The 22,445-nt window shown below is 36.5% G+C and overlaps 1 protein-coding gene across 2 annotated transcripts in view; it reads right to left on the reverse strand.

Moving 5' to 3' along the window:
• KLHL1 (kelch like family member 1) overlaps positions 1-22,445 on the reverse strand; it is a 481,321-nt gene that overhangs the window by 48,296 nt on the left and 410,580 nt on the right. For both annotated transcript variants that reach the window (XM_043892336.1, XM_043892337.1), the window contains one exon: positions 5,605-5,767. In XM_043892336.1, coding sequence (XP_043748271.1) covers positions 5,605-5,767 — 163 coding nt within the window. The remainder of the gene's footprint in view (positions 1-5,604; positions 5,768-22,445) is intronic.

The raw sequence follows: 22,445 nt of genomic DNA on the forward strand, positions 1-22,445 counted from the left end.
AAAATTTAATAAAATGTTATACCAAATATGATTTTTTAAAATAAAATTTTCATTAATGAAATTATAGACAATAATAAGATCTGGCCCTTAAAATCGCTTGGTATAAGTATCCCAAATAACAATTAATGTCACATAGACACCAAAGTATTAAAGCTTTTCCAATTAAAAGACAGGTGAGGTCACCTGATATTAATATTTATGTTGTTGTTCTAAAAATAAAAGGAATTTATTGAAAAGAAGACAAGCATAAATATTAAGAAATAAGAAAAACATTTCATTTGCATTTAGTTTACCATGTTTATCTTCCTAGAAGATCTATCATTGTAATTGAAATATATATATATTTTGAAAATATACATAAATTGAAAAATAATATAACTGACATGTGCATTTTAATAAGATGGTTACTATAAACATAAATACTTAAACTTTCTTCTCTATTGCACTACTAAATGCCTGATTAATACATGAACATATGTAAACCAAAATATAATATCTGCGATGTTCAAAAATCCAAACAAATGTAAATAAAGTTCAGAAAGAATAATGGTAAACCTATACTCAAATTAAAACTGCTAAACTACATTGGCGGCTTCCCAGGTGGAACACTGGTAAAGAATCCACCTGTCACTGCAGGAGATGCAAGAGAGGTGGATTCGATCCCTGGGTTGGGAAGATCCCCTGAAGTAGAAAATGGCAACCCACTCCAGTATTCTTGTCTGGAAAATTCCTTGGACAAAAGAGTCTGGCAGGCTACAGTCCATGGGGTTACAAAGAGTAGGACAAAGCTGAGTGACAGAGCACAAACACAGGCACAAAATAAAAAGAGACTAATTTTAAGAGATAAAAGTAAGGTTGCATTATCAGATGAAATATATCAAATGTATAGATCTAACATTTTCTCTAGGTCAGGAAACAACAGTTAGAACTGGACATGGAACAGACTGGTTCCAAATAGGAAAAGGAGTACCTCAAGGCTGTATATTGTCACCCTGCTTATTTAACTTATATGCAGAGTACATCATGAGATGTATTAACGCTGGGCTGGAAGAAGCACAAGCTGGAATCAAGATTGCCGGGAGAAATATCAATAACCTCAGATATGCAGGTGACACCACCCTTATGGCAGAAAGTGAAGAGGAACTAAAAAGCCTCTTGATGAAAGTGAAAGAGGAGAGTGAAAAAGTTGGTTTAAAGCTCAACATTTAGAAAACTAAGATCAAGGCATCTGGTCCCATCACTTCATGGCAAATAGATGGGGAAACTGTGGAAACAATGTCAGACTTTATTCTTCTGGGCTCCAAAATCACTGCAGATGGTGATTGCAGCCAAGAAATTAAAAGACACTTACTCCTTGGAAGGAAAGTTATGACCAACCTAGATAGCATATTAAAAAGCAGAGACATTACTTTGCCAACAAAGGTCCATCTAGTCAAGGCTATGGTTTTTCCAGTGGTCATGTATGAATGTGAGAGTTGGACTGTGGAGAAAGCTGAGCACCGAAAAATTGATGCTTTTGAACTGTGGTGTTGTAGAAGACTCTTGAGAGTCCCTTGGACTGCAAGGAGATCTAACCAGTCCATCCTAAAGGAGATCAGTCCTTGGTGTTCATTGGAAGGACTGGTGCTGAAGCTGAAACTCCAATACTTTGGCCACCTCACATGAAGAGTTGACTCATTGGAAAAGGCCCTGATGCTGGGAGGGATTGGGGGCAGGAGGAGAAGGGGACGACAGAGGATGAGATGGCTGGATGGCATCGCCGATTTGATGGATGTGAGTCTGAGTAAACTCCAGGAGTTGGTGATGGACAGGGAGGCCTGGCGTGCTGTGATTCATGGGATGGCAAAGAGTAAGACACGACTGAGCAACTGAACTGAACTGAACTGAGCATTTTCTCTAATTACCCTGGAAATATTTATTTCTAGGCAAATTCCTAAATGGATTCTCAGGAAGTATATATGACAGTAATAATATAATTTTAAGATGTTAGTTGATCAGTCATGTCCGGCTCTGTGACCTCATGGACTCTAGCCCATCAGGCTCCTCTGTCCATGGAATTATCCAGGCAAGAATATTGGAGTGCGCAGCCACTCCCTTCTCCAGGGAATCTTCCCACTCCAGGGATCAAACATGAGTCTCCTGCATTGCAGGCATTGTCTTTACCATTTTTACCAATGGATCTTTACCATTGCAAGCGGATTCTTCACCAGGAAGTCCTAATTTTAAGTGTACAATAAACCTAAATGAAAACTGAATCCTAAGCTTGGGGAAATCACAGATTGATAAATACATAAAATATGAAATTTGAGAGTCCAAAATATATGCAATTAAAATCATAAATGGACATAATAATATTGATAAAAGTAGAAAATATTGCTATATATTCTGTGAATATATATCTGATGAAATAGAATGAGCAATTTACTGAAACTTAGCCTCACACTAATAAAAGCATTTTACATTTAAAACAATTATTTTTCAAAGCAAATCATGATAATTTGTTATTGGTCAGTTTGCAAGACATTTTTTTGCATGATACTATTGAAAAAGCATTTTGGCAAATCCTATGAAAGACAGGGCTCCCGAGGTGGTGCTAGTGCTAAAGACTTGGCCTGCCAATGCAAGAGACATAAGAGATATCAGTTCGATCCCTGGGTAGGGAAGATAGCCTGCAGAAGGGAATGGTAGCCCACTGGGGTATTTTTGCCTGGAGAATCACATGGATAGAGGAGTTTGGTGAGCTACAGTCCTTGGGGTCATAAAGATTTGGACATGACTGAAGTGACAGCATGCATGCATGCACCAAAGACAAAGTTTAAATTAAAATAGTCCTTTGAAGCTAGAAAATATTTCAATCCCAATTGTCTTGCAACTCACTTTGTAGAGATTCTTCCTAAAGGTATAGTTATGAAGGTGCCCAAAAGTTTATATCTAATAGTATTCAATGTATCTTTTCATGTATAATATCTAAATTTGAGGATTATTTTAGGCACATTACTGTAGATATGTGTTTTAGATATATTTAGATATTTTGGATATTAAAAGTCAGAGACCAGTGTAAATAATTTATAAACAGAAACCTCAATTAAAGACAACTGAGAGATGGAAATAGGGAGCTCTTACGCCCTATGATAATAGCAGAGCCCAACAGGAAGACAGGCTTCCCAGATGGTGCAGTGGTAAAGAATCCACCTGCCAATGCAGGAGATGCAAGAGATATGGGTTCCATCCCTGGGTTAGGAAGATGCCCTGAAGTACGAAATTGGCAGCCAGATACATTATTCTTGCCTGGAGAATCCCATGAACAGAGGAGCATGGTAAGCTACAGTCCATGGGGGTCACAAAGAGTTAGAAATGACTCAATACACACACACACACACACACACACACACACATACACATACACAACAGAAAGAAAGACTCTTCTTTTTCATGAAAATGACTAAGCCAGGGAAAAAACACTCTTTGTTTACTCTAACCTTCTCAACTTCCTTTTCCTCTATAAAAGCTTTCTCTCCCTCATACCCTTTGGGTTATGCATATGCTCACCATTATTGTAGGTCCAAAATTGCAATTCTGTGCTAATTCTGAATAAACCTGCCTTTGCTGGAGTCATATTTGGCAGTCTGCTTATTTCAGGCCAGCACTAGTTACTTAAAATTATAGTCTTCGCTTACATTTATAATGTTTTGTGTGTTTTCTTGGGAACTTTTTGGCATAAAAGAAATTACTGTATAGCCATTAAAATGTGAATTTCCTAGAGTTTTTAAAGCCAAAGAATGCATGTATGTACAATTTAGCTGAGGGAAGCAGTTTATTTATATTTTAACAGTGGGATATAATAATAACTTTATAGATACTCACATATATTTAGGAAAAAATTGTCAAAGATAATTAAATTATTAAAAGTTATCACTTAATTGGATAAGCAATTCTTTCAACACTTATTCAGTAAATAGATTGAATGTGCAATATGTCCAAGGATAAAATAATGAATGTTACAGACAGATACCAACATTTATTGACCATGTATATTTAGTAAAAATAGAAAACAATAGCATATGTAATTTTATCAACTGTAAACAATTTGGGATAGTGTGCAGGGTGGTCTATTTTAAATAAAAGGAAGAGTAAATAACTGTCTATGTGGACAGATTTTGAGATGAAATTTGAGCAATGATAAAAGCCCAAGCATGTGAAGACTGTAAGGAATAGCATTTAGGCAAAAAAAAAAAATATATATATATATACTCGAAGGGATTGAGTGGAGTTAGAGTTGCTGCATTTGAAGCAAAATGAAAGGGCAATTTGGCTGATGTATTGAGAAAAACATGTAGAGTAGGCAGAAACAAGATCCAGTGGATGACTTTAGAGGTAGGCATTGTATTCTAATTTTAAGACGTTCTTGAAGAGAACTGATTCTTGAATGGAACTGATACGTTACCTGTATTTGCAAAGCAGCTCTGGCTGCATTAGCAAGGGGACTTTAGGGGGAAGAGAAGGAAGGAGACTGGAGACTTCTGCAGTAGTCCATGCCAGAGGTGTTATTATCTTTGTTTAGGGCAGAGTTTCTCATGGCAGTGACAGGGAGTGTATTTGCCACCCCAGAGGATATATTAGACAGTATTTGGGGACTTCTTTTGGTTATCACATTGGGCAGGTGGGTACAGCTGGTATCTAGAGGATAGAAGCCAGTCTGCTACTAAACATTGTACATGCACAGGACAGAACCTCACAGCCAACAAAGAATTATCTGACTCAAAATATCATCAGTGTTGAGTTTGAAAATCCCTGACTTAGTGTGATAGGAATGGAAAAGGAGAAAAGTAGAGAGATTGATACAATCAGGCAAAAAACATTAAGTACCAAATTTTGGTAGTGTTTCAAAAGGCTCCTCAGACTATTTCACCAGAAATGTTAAAATATGCAGCTCACATAATTCTCATGAAATATATTTGATACTTTTAAATAAGTAATTAAGATTAAGAAATTTGAGAATTTTTGTTGTTTTTTGTTTCATTTTGTTTTCCATTTTTTTTGGCTATTCTTCTTAATTTTTATTTTATGTTGGAGTTCAATCCCTGGTTCTGGAAGACCCCACAGAGAAGGAAATGACAGTCCACTCCATTATTCTTGCCTAGGAGATCCCATCGACAGAGGAGTTTGGTGAGCTACAGTCCATGGGTTCTCAAAAGAGTCAGACACAACTTAGCGACTATATAACAATAATAGTTAGCAATATTAGTTTCAAGTATGCAAGAAAGTGATTCAGTTATGCACATACATGTATCTTCTTTTTCAAATTATTTTGCCATTTAGATTATTGCAGAGTATTGAGTAGAATTCCCTATTCTGTATATTTTGGGGGTTTGGGGTGGCTTTTGGTCATTCTTATTTTTGTTTGGTTTTTATTTTATAAGAAGTGATAATTGGGAAAATACACAGTCTTGAACTGTCAATAATCCATGAAGACTTAAAAAAAAAATCGAAACCAAAATTTTTTAAAAAGAATTTTTTCAAAGCAGTTTGCTAAATGTTATTTTAAAAGAGCATTCACTCAAAATCTTTTTTCAGATTAAAAAAAGAAAAAGAAAGTCTACTCACTTGCCATTCAATGCTGCCACGCCAACTGTGCTTCGGGCAATTGACATGCTAGCTACAAATGTCCACTGCTGACTCTGAGGATCCCACCTCTCCACTGTGTTCAAATAACTCCAGCCATCATGTCCTCCCACAGCATAGATAGGGCCTTCCAGTACCGTCACACCTGCAGTAAAGGAGAAAGAAAAAGTGAATGAATCATGGCACAGTGAGGTTCTCAAATCAAATTAACAGTAAAAGCTGTTATTCAGCTGTTATGCCATTCAGAATAGGCTCTATCTGTTAACAAATGATTTCACTAAGGTCGAAACTAGTCACTATTAATTGAACCATCTCATTCACAAGAAAACATAAAGGAATCCATATAAATATTATGACCTAGATGCTTTATGAAGGAAAATATATTTTCTTATTTATGATCATATGAAGATTCAAAATCTAAAAGCCAGAGATGATGCATCTTATGCCTCTACTTTTGAAGACTGTTTCTACACTGCCACTTAAAGTACTTCTTTTTTCACATTCAGAAAAACTGCATTAAGCAGTGTAATATAATTAGTTTGAATTTCAGGTTAGGGTCCTCTAAGTTTTGGTTCTCCTGTCAAGACATAATAAATGTATCTAAAGCTTAGAGAATACAATACCTCTTTTCTTATAAGCTGAAATTATTAAACACAAGCAATTAAATTATTTATGAGTCAACAATAGAAGACATATACAACTTTTACACACTGGTTTTTTTTTTTTTTTTTTCCTGTCAATTCACTTCTATATTAGATGAATTTTCTTAAATGTTAAACAATCACTAAGTATTTAAATATTATGTTTATATTTACTGAAGTGGTCTCATTAGGGGAATTCTGGTGAATTTTCCACAAGGTTCAAAGCACAATGTCTGATTGTTAAGAACTCTGAAGTATCTGTGATTCTTACCCTATTTGCTAGCTGACAAGTTAGACTGCCACAAAAGTATGTATATTGAGAGAAGACACAAGGCTCCCGGGTCATAGAAGAAAGATAGTTATTATCATAACAATGGCAATAGTCAAGAGTATCAACATTTTTTTTTTTTTAATCAGTTTTCTAAGCCCTAATTTCCCAGTCTTGGTTATGCCAAGAGGACTTTAACATCTCCTTCATGTTGACCAGACTTGAGACAGGATTCTCCTGCCTCTAGAATCCTGACCTCACTTTCCTTAAAGCACTTACTTTAAACAACTTATAATTGCAAATTCCAAGTTTTCTGTCCCTTTGAGAAGTTAGTCTTTTAAAAAATCTATTGCTAGTGTTACAGCCCCGTCCTTTCTTTCTCAAGAACCTAGGAATATAATCAGCAGGAAAGTTAGTGTTTTTATCTCCCAGTTTCTGTGCAAGAGTAAGAGCTTAATTTCATCTGACACCTTGCTTCAAGTTGTAAGTCTACCTCTTGTTTGGAAGATAGGAAATTCAATTTACCTTTATTTAAATAAGTCCAATTTGTGAACATAGACTACCTATGATCCACCCATGCATTCCAGCTCTCAAAAACTTCCCCCTCCCCTTTGTTTTAGTGGAGGTGCATTCAGCCTCAATTCTGACCTCTTTTCCTTATTGCAATAGCATTGAATAAAGTCTTCCTTGTCTGTTTATCTATTACACCTTATTTTTTTTTTGCTTTGACAATAGTTAGATTAAATCTGTACATTTAATAAGTTGTAAGTTCATTTGAAGTTGGAAGCAAATTAATATATAATGGACAATAAACTTATATACCCATTGTTCCAGAAGGAGACATTTTCTTCATGCTTTTAAGTATGACTGCCATTTACTATGGAGAAAGGAACTATCTTTATCTTACTAGTCTTTCTGTTATAAAAATTTGGGGGAGGGGAATTCACTGTCTTATTTAAAAGTTGTGCAAAAATGTGAAAGCCTCATGGGGAATTGTGTCTCAACACAGATGTGAAAGTAAAATGACAAACTTTTAATCTACTCATGGATTCATTATCTTATTCAATTACTGTTTGTTGAATGTCTACTATGTCTTAGGAATTTTTCTTATCACCAAAGTGCCAAGAACATATAGGTGAATAAACAAAAGTCCCTGACTTCATTGAACTTAGTCAATAAATGCTTAATTAAAATGGAATAAGTGTTACAGAACCCAGGGGTCTGTTTGCTTGCTCCTCAAAAGACATCAAAGGGGCCAGGTTGGTGGAAAGTTTGGTTTATTTGAATGTCAGCAACCAAAGTACAGGGTGAGAAGGGCAGGTGCCTGTCCAAGTAGCCTACTATCCCCCACCCCCACAAGAGCTTTTATAGTAGAAAGAGGGAGTTACTTGATGAAATACCACAGTCAGTTTTGACAGTCATCTTGAAGTTGGTCACCAATAGTCCGACCAGCACCATCTTGATTGTTTTAAATATAGTTAATCTTCAGTTCCAGGAGTTTTTGCGTTGCATTTCTTGAGGCCAGTTCTCAGAATTGTGGCAGCTTATGTCATGACTACAGTCTGGTCATCATGTAGTTAAACTCTCCACCTGCTAGAGGTTTCAGTATCTCTAAGATAGCTCACAAGATATGGTTCAGAATATTACTTATAGCCCTTCAGAAGGAGCTGAATGTCTTTGGTTATGTTTAATGACTACAATACTTCTATTGGTCTCCTTTGATTGTTTTCCTTTGTTTTGCATGTTATCTGCAGTGATTTTGGAGCCCAGAAAAACATTCTGCATATAAGTTAAATAAGCCTTGACATACTCCTTTTCCTATTTGGAACCAGTCTATTGTTCCATGTCTAGTTCTAACTGTTGCTTCCTGACCTGCATACAGGTTTCTCAAGAGGCAGGTCAGGTGGCCTGGTACTCCCACCTCTTTCAGAATTTTCCACAGTTTATTGTGATTCACACAGTCAAAGGCTTTTGCATAGTCAATAAAGCAGAAATATATGTTTTTCTGGAACTCTCTTGCTTTTTCAATGATACAGCAGATGTTGGCAACTTGATCTCTGGTTCCTCTGCCTTTTCTACCAGTTTGAACATCTGGAACTTCACGGTTCACTTATCGCTGAAGCCTGGCTTGGAGAATTTTGAGCATTACTTTACTAGCATGTGAGATGAGTGCAATTGTGTGGTAGTTTGAACATTCTTTGGCATTGCCTTTCTTTGGGATTGGAATGAAAACTGACCTTTTCCAGTCCTGTGGCCACTGCTGAGTTTTCCAAATTTGCTGGCATACTGAGTGCAGCACTTTCACAGCATCATCTTTCAGGATTGGAAATAGCTCAACTGGAATTCCACCACCTCCACTAGCTTTATTCGTAGTGATGCTTCCTAAGGCCCACCTGACTTCACATTCCAGGATGTCTGGCTCTAGTTGAGTGACCACACCATCGTGATTATCCGGGTCATGAAGATCTTTTTTGTATAGTTCTTCTGTATTCTTGCCACCTCTTCTTAATATCTTCTGCTTCTGTTATGTCCCTGCCATTTCTGTCCTTTATTGTGTCCATCTTTGCATGAAAATTTCCCTGGGTATCTCTAATTTCCTTGAAGAGATCTCTAGTCTTTCCCATTCTGTTGTTTTCCTCTATTTCTTTGCATTGATCACTGAGGAAGGCTTTCTTATCTCTCCTTGCTATTCTTTGGAACTCTGCATTCAAATGGGCATATCTTTCCTTTTCTCCTTTGCTTTTCACTTCCCTTATTTTCACAGCTGTTTGTAAGGCTTCCTCAGGCAGCCATTTTGCTTTTTTGCATTTTACAAGTTTTAATTTGCTGGTGACTATTTATTCAGTTATACACTCTATAAAAATACTTGACCTATGATATTTTTAATTTTGAGGTTACAGTAAGTCCCCTACATATGAACCTTCAAGTTCATATGTATGTACTTGCCTGGGAAGTATTCTTGCCTGGGAAATCCCTGTAGCCTGCCAGGAATTTTGTACTTTATATTGCTGTTTAGTTGCTCAGTCACGTTCAACTCTTTCGCAATCCCATGGACAGAGGAGGAACTTTATAGAAGAGGCTATGTGAAGGTCCTATAAGCATATAAAATGTTTGATATAGCTGATAATCAGAATAATCAAGATATAAATAAAACATCTTTGAGAGAAAGTTTTTGACAATCATATTTTATATTTTAAAAATTTTAAAAGTGTTTCAGTATCAAAAACTGTTAAAAACATTGGAACAGCTATTTTTATTATGAAATTGTTATTTAAGTGTAGCACTTTAGAAAAAAATTAACAATATTTAGTGAAAGTGTTATGATCTAGCTTTTACAAATTTTTAATACTTTATAATATTTTAATGGGGAATATGCACAATAAACATACAAATATATTTGGAAGATTTTATATATTAAAGTTCTTTAATTAATCAAGGTATTTTGAGTGAGAATATCAGGGCTAGGTGTAGGAAAAAAATATTGTGTCTTCTCTATTTCAAGTTATGTTTTTAACATTCATTCAGGTTGTTAGGTGAGGCATTCATTTATTATTTTCCATTGAATATGCTATTACATTGTATGAATAAGCAACTTTTATAGGTCCATTTCATTGGTATCATAAATGTTGATAGAAACAGCAGAATATTTTTGTTGGCAACATTGACAATAGAGGGTAATTGCCTGAGCTCAAATTTCAGTTTGTTTCTACCAGCTGTGTGACACTGAAAAAAAAAAAAAAATCCCTTATTTCCTGCATCTCCGTATACCTATCCTTTAAGAGTGCCTCAGTTCAGTTCAGTCATTCAGTCGTTCAGTCGTGTCTCTGACTCTTTGCAACCTCATGGACTGCAGCACACCTGGCTTCCCTGTCCATCACCACCTCTTGGAGCTTGCTCAGACTTATGTCCATTGAGTCAGTGATGCCATCCAACCATCTCATCTTCTGTCGTCCCCTTCTCCTCCTGCCTACAATCTTTCCCAGCGTCAGGGTCTTTTCCAATGAGTCAGTTCTTCACATCAGATGGCCAAAGTATTGGAGTTTCAGTTTCAGCATCAGTCCTTCCAGTGTATATTGAGGATTGATCTCCTTTAGGATTGATTGGTTTGATCTTCTTGCAGTCCAAAGGACTCTCAAGAGTCTTCTCCAACACCACGTTTTAGAACCATCCATTCTTCGGTGCTCAGCTTTCTTTATAGTCCAGCTCTCACATCCATACATGACTACTGGAAAAACCATAGCTTTGACTAGATGGACATTTGTCGGTGAAGTGATATCTCTGCTTTTTAATGTGATGTCTAGGTTGGTAATAGCTTTTCTTCCAACGAGAAAGTGTCTTTTCATTTCATGATTGCAGTCACCATCTACAATGATTTTGGAGCCCGAGAAAATAAAGTCTGTCACTGTTTCCATTATTTCCCTATCTATTTGCCATGAAGTGATGAGACCAGATGCCATGATTTTCATTTTCTGAATGCTGAGTATTAAGCCAACTTTTTCATTCTCCTCTTTCACTTTCATCAAGACACTCTTTAGTTTTTCCTCACTTTCTGCCATAAGGGTGGTGTCGTCTGTGTATTGTTGATATTTCTCCCAGCAATTTTGGCAAGGTCAGCATTTCACATGATGTACTTTGTATATAAGTTAAATAAGCAGGGTGACAATATACAGCTTTGACATAGTATTATTACTTCTGAAAATTCTGCTGTATAAATATTAGAAAATTTCTTATAAATTTTCTTCAAGATAGTTCAATGAAGACATCAATCCATTACTAATTGTCAGATAAAATACCACAAGTTAAAGCTAAACACTTTCCATACGGGCTTTAGAGCACAGACAAATACAATGGATATTAAGGTCTTTAAATATAAAGAGCGATCTTGGAGGCAGTCATTTTGACAGATAACTTCTGCAAAAAGTTTAGCTTAAAAGTAAAATTTAACGCTTACATAATTTACCTCAAAATATTCGTTTTACTATTTTTATATTAATGCAACCGGTATATTAATTTGTTTTCCTGAGAAAGAAATCATCTGTCCATGTTGCTATTATCCATTCAAAATACTGCTAACTTTATTCTAAACTCTCAGTCCTTCCAGTTTAAAGAGAATATATATTCTAATTATGATAAATAATGAAAACCTTTAAGTATTTTTAGTATTGTTTAATTTTTATATATTTACCATTATTTACATAATTTAAAAATCATGAAACTGTGAAATATGAGATTTCCTTTTGCCTAGGTAGACAAATTTATTTTTAAATGAATAATAGTGCATTTAAATTTCTTTTAACTTAACCATTGAGTTGAATAAATATTCCTTAATGGAAGTCACAAAATATATTTAACTCATCAGTGGCTTCATAATATGCATATGACTTTCTGAGCACAATTTATTTTTTTTTTTATTTTCTAAATTATTTTTTATAATCATCATGGAAGTTATAGTAGCATCTAGTAAATATTTATAACTAATCATTAGGGAGACTTAATTCCACTATAATTATATACTTTTACTTCAAGAGCAATGAATTACTAAGCAATAGCTTATAAGAATGAACATTTTACAGTTGCTCTGTGCAAAGAATTAAACAAACAAAAAAAGCCTTATGTAATGAGGAATAGGGAAATAGATAAGTAAGCATATATTTTACTCACATTACTCTGTAATAATCTCTTAAAATATTAAATACCTCTATTTATATATTTATAGAAAGGGAGAAAAAGAGAGAAGGAGAGAAAAAAAATGTGAAATTTTTCCCAATGTTATAATTGTATATAATTATACAATTTTTACTGTTGTTCAGTCAATAAGTTGTGTCTGATTCTCTTGTGACCCCATGGGCTGAAAAACCATGCCAGGCTCCTCTGCCCTTAGAACTTTCGAGGAAGGAATTTGGGGCAGGTTTCCATTTCCTTCTTCAAATATATACAATACCCTCTCTATAAATATCTTCCTCTATATAATTATGATGTAAAATAAACATTGGTTAATGAAAATATATTTTTAAAATGTTGACCACAGGTAGAACAAGTTGGACTAAGTTACTAGGGATATTTTACATGCACTGTTACAAAATCACTTAGGGTTAAAATATTATTTTTCTTGATCCACAAGCAAAGAGAAAAAGCACAGTTTGTACTGATGTATTTCACTCTTTCCTTCATTGAGATAGTGATTGTCAGTCTTGGCTGCCCACTGAAATCATTTAGAAACTTTCAAAAAAAAAAAAAATAGTGTCTGAGTTAGAGAGATTCTGATTTCACTGTACTGGGCTTAGGTCTTAAAGCAGGTATGTTTAAAAAGTTTTTTAAACATATGTGTGATTCTTCTGTGCACTCAGGATTGAGAGTGACTGCCACATTAGAAAATGACTATGGTGCTAGCGCTATGGCAGAATGTCTCTCACCAATAATATGCCAAACTTGCAAGTTTCTTAAGTTCTTTCATTCATGTCTTGTGTGTGTGTGTACATGTGCATTTTATGTAGATATATGAAACTGGGGTTGTCATAGAAGTTTAGCAGTCAGCTAACCACAATTTCATTATTATACAAGTCCATTCTCTGGATTTATTCACCACCCAAACAGTAACCATGACAGTGACAGTGAAAGTCACTCAGTTGTGTCTGACTGTTTGCAAATCCATGGACTTGGAATTCTCCAGGCCAGAACACTGGAGTGGGTAGCCTTTCCCTTCTCCAGTGGATCTTCCCAACCTAGGGATCGAATCCAGGTCTCCCACAATGCAGGTGGATTCTTTACCAACTGAGCCACAAGGGAACCCAAGAATACTGGAGTGGGTAGTCTTTCCCTTCTCCAGGGGATCTTCCCAACCCAGGAATTGAACTGGGGTCTCCTGCGTTGCAGGCAGATTGTTTACCAACTGAGCTATCAGGGAAGCCCACCACCCGAACAGCTTTCCAATAATTATGGTATAGCTTCTGTAAGACATATCTGCATAGTGTACAGTGGGTGGGGAAAGGGGAGGTGTATGCCAAATGGGCACTAACTTAGTACCAGTCTACACGATGAAAGGAATGACTCTTGCCCAAAGTGAACAAGTCATGACTAGGGGAAGATTAGGATTCATCAGAGGTGAGAAATTCTTGGAAGAAGGAACTTTGGTGTAAAGGCTTTACAGCAGGAAGAAGCAGTGTGTCTGAGGAGCTGCAAGGAGTGTATGACAAGAAAACTGGGGAATTAAGAACAGGCAGTATGGTATACATTAAAGTTGAAGAATAAAAGTACTACACATCATGGGGCTCTGTGTACAAATAAGTATTTTTTAATCCTAAGAAAAATGTGAGGCTACCAAAATGTTTAATGCAGAGATGTGATAAAACTGTACTTTTGTTATTGTACATCATACTAGATGTGGTATGGAGAAATCAGAAAGTGTGAGTTCATGCCAGTGGTATATAAGAGAGATTACAGAGTCTTGTAGTAATGTGGTGGAAATCAATATGAGAAAAAAAAGAAAGACTCAGGAAATACTTTCAAATACTGAGGATGTATTTATAAATCTCCTTTCTCATACCCCTCCAATTATTTCATCAACACATTCTTTTAAGTATATATTCCAGTTATGTGAAATATTTCTCTTTTGTGCTTCAGTTAACAGATCTGTATACTTGAGCTAGTTATAGTACCTAACACATAGGGCTGTTTCAAGTTCATTATTTAATGAACTAATACATGCAAAGCACTTAAAAAAAATCTGAAACATTTTTAACATTACATAAGTATTCAATCTGATGAAGATTATGGCAGCAATACAATCAGACCTTTGGTTTTCTAATCAAACTTCAACCTGTATTGTTATTTTAGGGAAAATGGAAGAAGTCTCGTGAAGGAGCAAGTTAAAAATTTAAGTATACTCCAGTGTGACACATTGCCTCTACTTCTGAGGGCTCCATCTATGTTTGATTCATTGAGGCAATTTAAAGTTCTGGTACAAAATCTTCCACAAAAAAAGTCCTAAGTATTTTGATAAATGAATATATTTTTTATCTTATGAAAAGCCAAAGAATGATTTCTTGTAATCCTTAGTTATTTTAAATAATGTTGTTTAAAAATTGTTGCATTTTCCATTTTAGTTACCTGTTGTCAATCATGATATAAAAATATTAAATAGAAAATTCTAAAATTAAACCATTCCTAAGTTGCAAATTGTGTAACATTTTGAAGAACATGATAAAATCTCAAGCCATTCCACCCTGACCTTCCTGAGATCCCTAAAGATAACACAGCCTTCTTCTGACATCCAACCACCAACATCCTTGTGACTCAGTGGGCTACCTTTACGTGTAAAAAATGCAATTGTAATAGATTTTGAAGTGCTACTTTTCTAAATTCCAGCTTTCCTGTAGCTATGCATTACTGACTTTTAAAGCAAAAATTGCTATTAAGATAAAATAGAGAAGTAATGCAGAGACCATGGATTGCAATTGCATGATCAGAGAAGATCTCACAAGAGATAAGGTAAGTGAATTAGGATGTAAAGGTTGACTAGAATATTGGCAAACACAGACACAATACAATGTGTGTGTGTGCTCACTTGCTTCAGTCACGTCCCGTCCGACTCTTTGCAACCCTATGGACTACAGCCTGCCAGGCTTCTCTATCTGTTGGATTCTCCTGGCAAGAATACTGGAGTGGGTTGCCATACCCTCCTCCAGGGTATATTCCTGACCCAGGGATCAAACAGCATCTCCTGCATCACCTGCATTTTGGAGAAATTCTTTACTGCTGAGCCCCCAGGGAAACCCGCAAGACAATCTAAGTGAAGGGAGTTATTTGAGCTAAACAGAAACAAAAAACAGGTTAAGTATAACAAAGAGTGAATACTTTATTTATTTATTTTTTTTATTTTTTTTTTTAATTTTTTTATTAGTTGGAGGCTAATTACTTCACAACATTTCAGTGGGTTTTGTTAGTTGTTGTATCAACTATAAAAATATTCTGCTCACAATTGACTACTTCTTGTCCGTATACACCATAGAACTTGCACCAAGACCATATTTCTTACTAACCACTCTTGTCCATGGAATTTTTCAGGCAAGAATACTGCAGTGAGTTGCCATTTCCTCCTCTGGGGGTTCTTCCTGACCCAAGGTTCAAACTTGAGTCTCCTGCATTTAGGCAGATTCTTTACCATCTGAGCCACCAGGGAAGCCTTGATTGCACATGGGGCTCCTGGAATTGCAAATTTATCTTTAGGATTTCCTATGGGCCCAGCCAAAATTTAAAAACTAAATCTACTGATAATATAGTCATAAATTATTCAAATCAGAATTTGTTTCTTTGTTAATGAAGTTTTAAAGACTATATGAATCCTCTGATATGAAATAGGGAAAAGGATGAAAAGCAACAGAAAAGAAACATCCAGTGAAAACAAAAGAAGCATATTAAAGCTTCCACTAGAATATTTTCTTAGTATCAGAAAGAGAAGCTTATCAGTATTTTCTCATGCTGGCCTATACCAAGGTATGCCAATGATGTTAGGTGGCATATTCTTCATTTTGGTTTTATTTTTTTTAATTTCTTAAAAAAAAGTATTTCATTTCTATAATTATAATATTGAATAAAGTAATTATTTTAAAGTAATCATTTCCAAAAAATGTCAGATGGCATTTCTGACCTTCAGAAATTAATGTAAAGTCAAGAAGAAAAATCCCATAAGTGAAGAACTCTGGATAGCTGATCAGCTTTACCTGTGGTGCTTTGCTTTTAAACAGAGTGGATGGTAGTACATCATTTCAGATATGTACACAAGGCTGTTTGTAGTCTTTAATAAGATGTATGAAATGAGCAGAAATAATTTTTCTAATAATAATATCACTGTAATTATTGGTAATAGTTAGTGTTTAATCTATGTGACACTGACACATATGTGACAAATATGTGACGTTGTATTTTATCTTTCATGACTCTCACGTTTTATACTGTAAAAGGCCTTCCTCTATGGTAGCATATCAAAATTTTACCCATCATTTAAATCTCCACACAATTATCTAGAGAAAATTCTTCCTCTTACTTATCAAATTTCTGGCTTAAAACTCAACATTCAAAAAATGAAGATCATGGAATCCAGTCCCATCACTTCAGGGCAAATAGATGGGAATGGGAACAGTGACAGACTATTTTTGGGGGCTTTAAAATCATTGTAGATGGTGACTGCAGCCATGAAATTAAAAGATGCTTTCTCCTTGGAAGAAAAGCTATCTCAAACCTAGACAGTGTGTTAAAAAACAGAAACATTACTTTGCTGACAAAGGTCTGTATGGTTTTTCCAATAGTCGTGTATGGATGTGAGAGTTGGACAAAAAAAAAAAAAAAAAAAAAAAAAAGGATGAGTGCTAAAGAACTCATGCCTTCAATCTGTGATGCTGGAGAAGACTCTTGAGCATCTCATGGACTACAAGGAGATCAAACCAGTCCATTCTAAAAGGAAATCAGTCCTGAATACTCATTGGAAGGACTGATGCTGAAGCTGAAGCTCTAATACATTGGGCATCTGATGAGAAAAACTGACTCATTGGAAAAGACCCTGATGCTGGGAAAAATAGAAGGCAAGAGGAGAAGGGAACTACAGAAGATGAGATGATTGGATGGCATCACTGACTCAGCGGATGTGAGTTTGAGCAACCTCCAGGACATGGTGATGGACAGGGAAGCCTGGTGTCTTGTAGTCTATGCAATCACAAAGAGTCAGATGACTGAGTGATTGAAACAAACCAAGTTGCAAAGAATGCAACCATGATTTACCAACTTTTAAAAATGTTTGTATTTATTTCCAGATAGTATTAAAGTAATTTAGAATTTGTATCTGAGAATATACAATCTTTGTGAAAGTAAGATTTGTTTTTTCTGATCAATTATTGAATCTCACAGAGCATTTACAACTGTGATATGGATGTAATGAACACTCAATAAATGGGTGTTTGCTAGGAGTCTGAGTGCATAAACCATGGAAGAATAAAGAAAGAAGGAAAGACCTGATTAACTAGGCAAACTAAAGACTAGACTAACAAATTAATTTTCTTCAATGGTTTGAAATGCAGTATGAATCTATGGATAACTAATGGCATAGTAAGTATTGTGTAGTAGTCTGAAAGAAAACTAAGATATAAAACTTTAGGAAAATACCTTCTCTGAGAAATTTATACTGATTCTTGATCACTTTTAATTTTAAGGTACAAATACTAAAACATTCAGTTCAGTTAAGTTCAGTCCTTCAGTTCTGTCCGACTCTTTGCGACCCCATGAATCACAGCACGCCAGGCCTCCCTGTCCATCATCAACTCCTGGAGTCTACCCAAACTCATGTCCATTGAGTCGGTGATGCCATCCAACCATCTCATCCTCTGTCGTCCCCTTCTCCTCCTGACCCCAATCCCTCCCATCATCAGGGTCTTTTCAAAAAAGTCCACTCTTCACATCAGGTGAAGTATTAGAGTTTCAGCTTCAACATCAGTCCTTCCAATGAACACCCAGGACTGATCTCCTTTAGGATGGACTGGTGGGATCTCTTTTCAGCCCAAGGGACCCTCAAGAGTCTTCTCCAACACCATAGTTCAAGATCATCAATTCTTTGGCGCTCAGCTTTCTTCACAGTCCAACTCTCACATCCATACATGACCACTGGAAAAACCATAGCCTTGACTAGGCAGACCTTTGTTGGCAAAGTAATGTCTCTGCTTTTTAATATGCTGTCTAGGTTGGTCATAACTATCCTTGCAAAGAGTAAGTGTCTTTAAATTTCAAGGCTGCAATTATCATCTGCAGTTATTTTGGAGCCCAAAAATATAAAAGTCAGCAACTGTTTCCACAGTTTCCCCATCTATTTGCCATGAAGGGATGGGACTGGATGCCATGATCTTAGTTTTCTGAACGTTGAGCTTTAAGCCAACTTTTTCACTCTGCTCTTTCACTTTCATCAAGAGGCTCTTTAATTCTTAGCTTTCTGCCATAAGGGTGGTGTCATCTGCACATGCGAGGTTATTGATATTTCTCCTGGCAATCTTAATTCCAGCTTGTGCTTCCTCCAGCCAAACGTTTCTCATGATGTACTCTGCAAATAAGTTAAATAAGCAGGGTAACAATATACAGCTTTGACGTACTCCTTTTCCTATTTGGAACAAGTCTCTTCCATGTCCAGTTCTAACTGTTGCTTCCTGTCTTACATACGATTTCTCAAGAGGCAGGTCAGGTGGTCTGGTATTCCCATCTCTTTCAGAATTTTCCACAGTTGGAAACCACACAGTTGGAAACAACATAACTGTGTTGTTGTGAACCACACAGTTAAAGGCTTTGGCATAGTCAATAAAGTAGAAATAGATGGTTTTCTGGAACTCGCTTGCTTTTTCAATGATCCAGTGGATGTTGGCAATTTGATCTCTGGTTCCTCTGCCTTTTCTTAAACCAGTTTGGACATCTGGAAGTTCACAGTTCACGTATTGCTGAAGCCTGGCTTGGAGAACTTTGAGCATTACTTTACAAGTGTGTTAGATTAGTGCAATTGTGCAGTAGTTTGAACATTCTTTGGCATTACCTTTCTTTGGGATTGGAATGAAAACTGACCTTTCCTAGTCCTGTGGCCACTGCTGAGTTTTCCAAATTTGCTGGCATATTGAGTGCAGCACTTTCACAGCACATCTTTTAGGATTTGAAATAGCTCAACTGGAATTCCATCACCTCCACTAGCTTTGTTCGTAGTGATGCTTCCTAAGGCCCACTTGACTTCACAATCCAGGATGTCTGACTCTAGGTGAGTGATCACACCATCATGATTATCTGGGTCGTGAAGATCTTTTTGGTACAGTTCTTCAGTGTGTTGTTGCAACCTCTTCTTCATATCTTCTGCTTCTTTTAGGTCCATACCATTTCTGTCCTTTATTGAGCCCATCTTTGCATGAAATGTTCCCTTGGTATCTCTAATTGTCTTGAAGAGATCTCTAGTCTTTCCCATTCTATTGTTTTCCTCTATTTCTTTACATTGGTCACTGAGGAAGGCTTTCTTGTCTCTCCTTGCTATTCTTTGGAACTCTGCATTCAAATGGGTATATCTTTTCTTTTCTCCTTTGCTTTTCACTTCCTTTCTTTTCATAGCTATTTGTAAGGCCTCCTCAGACAGCCACTATGCCTTTTTGCATTTCTTTTTGTTAGGGATGGTCTTGATTCCTGTCTGCTGTACAATATCACGAACCTCCATCCATAGTTCATCAGGCTCTCTGTCTATCAGATCTAGTCCCTTCAATATATTTCTTACTTCCACTGTATGGTCATAAGGGATTTGATTTAGGTCGTACCTGAATGGTCTAGTGGTTTTCCCCACTTTCTTCAATTTAAGTCTGAATTTGTCAATAAGGAGTTCATAGTCTGAGACACAGTCAGCTCCTGGTCTTGTTTTTGATGACTGTATAGACTGTCTCCACATTTGGCTGCAAAGAATATAGTCAATCTGATTTCAGTGCCGACCATCTGGTAATGTCCATGTGTAGAGTCTTCTCTTGTTTTGTTGGAAGAGGGTGTTTGCTATGACCAGTGCGTTCTCTTGGCATAACTCTGTTAGCCTTTGCCCTGCTTCATTCTGTACTCCACGGCCAAATTTGCATGTCACTCCAGGTGTTTCTTGACTTCCTTCTTTAACATTCCAGTCCCCTATAATGAAAAGAGCATCTTCTTTTGTGTTAGTTTTAAAAGGTCTTGTAGGTCTTCATAGAACCGTTCAACTTCAGCTTCTTCAGCTTTACTGGTTGGGGCATAGACTTAGGATACCATGATATTGAATGGTTTGCCTTGGAAACAAACGGAGATCATTGTGTCATTTTTGAGATTGCATTCATTACTGCCTTTTGGACCCCTTGTTGACTATGATGGCTATTCCATTTCTTCTAAGGGATTCCTGCCCACAGTAGTAGATATAAGGGTCATCTGAGTTAAATTCATCCATTCCAGTCCATTTTAATTCGCTGATTCCTAGACTGTCGACATTCACTCTTGCCATCTCCTGTTTGACCACTTCCAATTTGCCTTGATTCATGGACCTAACATTCCAGGTTCCTATGCAATATTGCTCTTTCAGCATCAGACCTTGTTTCTATCACCACTCACATCCACAACTGGGTGTTGTTTTTGCTTTGACTCCATCCCTTCATTCTTTCTGAGTTATTTCTCCATTGATCTCCAGTAGCATATTGGGCATCTACCGACCTGGGGAGTTCATCTTTCAGTGTCCTACCTTTTTGCCTTTTCACACTGTGCATGGGGTTCTCAAGGCAAGAATACTGAAGTGGTTTGCCATTCCCGTCTCCAGTGGACCACATTCTGTCAGACCTCTCCATCATGACCTGTCTTCTTTGGTGGCCCCACACGGCATGGCTTAGTTTCATTGAGTTAGACAAGGCTATGGTCATTGAGTTAGACAAGGCCAGAGGCGGCAGCCAAGAGGAGCTACCCCGCTTCCAAGGTAAGGAGCAGCGGCTGCGCTTTGCTGAAGCAGTCGTGAAGAGACACCCCACATCCAAGATAAGAGAAACCCAAGTAAGAGGGTAGGCTCTGAGAGAGGGCATCAGAGGGCAGACAGACTGAAACCACAATCACAGACAACTAGCCAATCTGATCACATGGACCACAGCTTGTTAATTATTTAATAAATGCTTAGAGAATAAACTTCCAAATTATTGAGTAAAATCACTGAAACTTAGAACTTAAATATGTAATTTGACATTGATTATGGATAGTAAAAGAAAATTTTTCTATTTTTAAAACTGATAAACGTTTATTTTTCCCATATCCCAGATACAGCAATCTGACTTATTATCAGAGAAAAGGAAAAAGAAAGAGTAATTTCCACATTTTAAAACCAAAAAGTAGTTGGAAAATAAATATTTCAAGTCAATATATTTTGAATTACATGTGAATCATAGAATTTTTCACTGGTCATTTTAGGCAATGACAAAGAATACTCAAACTATCACACAAATGCACTCATTTCACATACTAGTAAAGTAATGCTCAAAATTCTCTAAGCCAGGCTTCAACAGTACATGAACCGTGAACTTCCAGATGTTCACATTGGATTTAGAAAAGGCAGAAGAACCAGGGATCAAATTGCCAACATCCATTTGATCATTGAAAAAGCAAGAGAGTTCCAGAAAAAACATCTAATTCTGTTTTATTGACTATGTCAAAGCCTTTAACTGTGTGGGTCACAATAAACTGTGGAATTTTTTTTAAAGATATGGGAATAACAGACCACCTGACCTGCCTTTTGAGAAATCTGTTTGTAGGTAAGAAGCAACAGTTAGAACTGGACATGGAACAACAGACTGGTTCCAAATCAGGAAAGGAGTACATCAAGGCTATATATTGTCACCCTGCCTTTTTAACTTATATACAGAGTACATCATGAGAAACACAGGGCTTGATGAAGCACATGCTGGAATCAAGATTGCTGGGAGAAATATCAATAACCTCAGATATGCAGATGATACCACCCTTATGGCAGAAAGTGAAGAAGAACCAAAGAGCCTCTTGATGAAAGTGAAAGAGCAGAGTGAAAAAGTTGGCTTAAAGCTCAACATTCAGAAAACTAAGATCATGGCATCTGGTCCCATCAACTTCATGGCAAATAGATGGAGAAATAGTGGAGAGAGTGACAGAATTTATTTTTTTGGGGGGCTCCTATATCACTGCAGATGGTGACTGCAGCCATGAAATTAAAAGATGCTTGTTTTTGGAAGAAAAGTTATGACCAGCCTAGACAGCATATTAAAAAGCAGAGACATCAGCTTGCCAACAAAGGTCTATCTAGTCAAAGCTTTGGTTTCTTCCAGTGGTCATGTATGGATGTGAGAGTTGGACTATAGAGAAAACTGAGTGCCGAAGAATTGATGCTTTTGAAC

The sequence above is a fragment of the Cervus elaphus genome, chromosome 30, assembly GCF_910594005.1.
Source record: "Cervus elaphus chromosome 30, mCerEla1.1, whole genome shotgun sequence".
Lineage (NCBI taxonomy): Eukaryota > Metazoa > Chordata > Mammalia > Artiodactyla > Cervidae > Cervus > Cervus elaphus.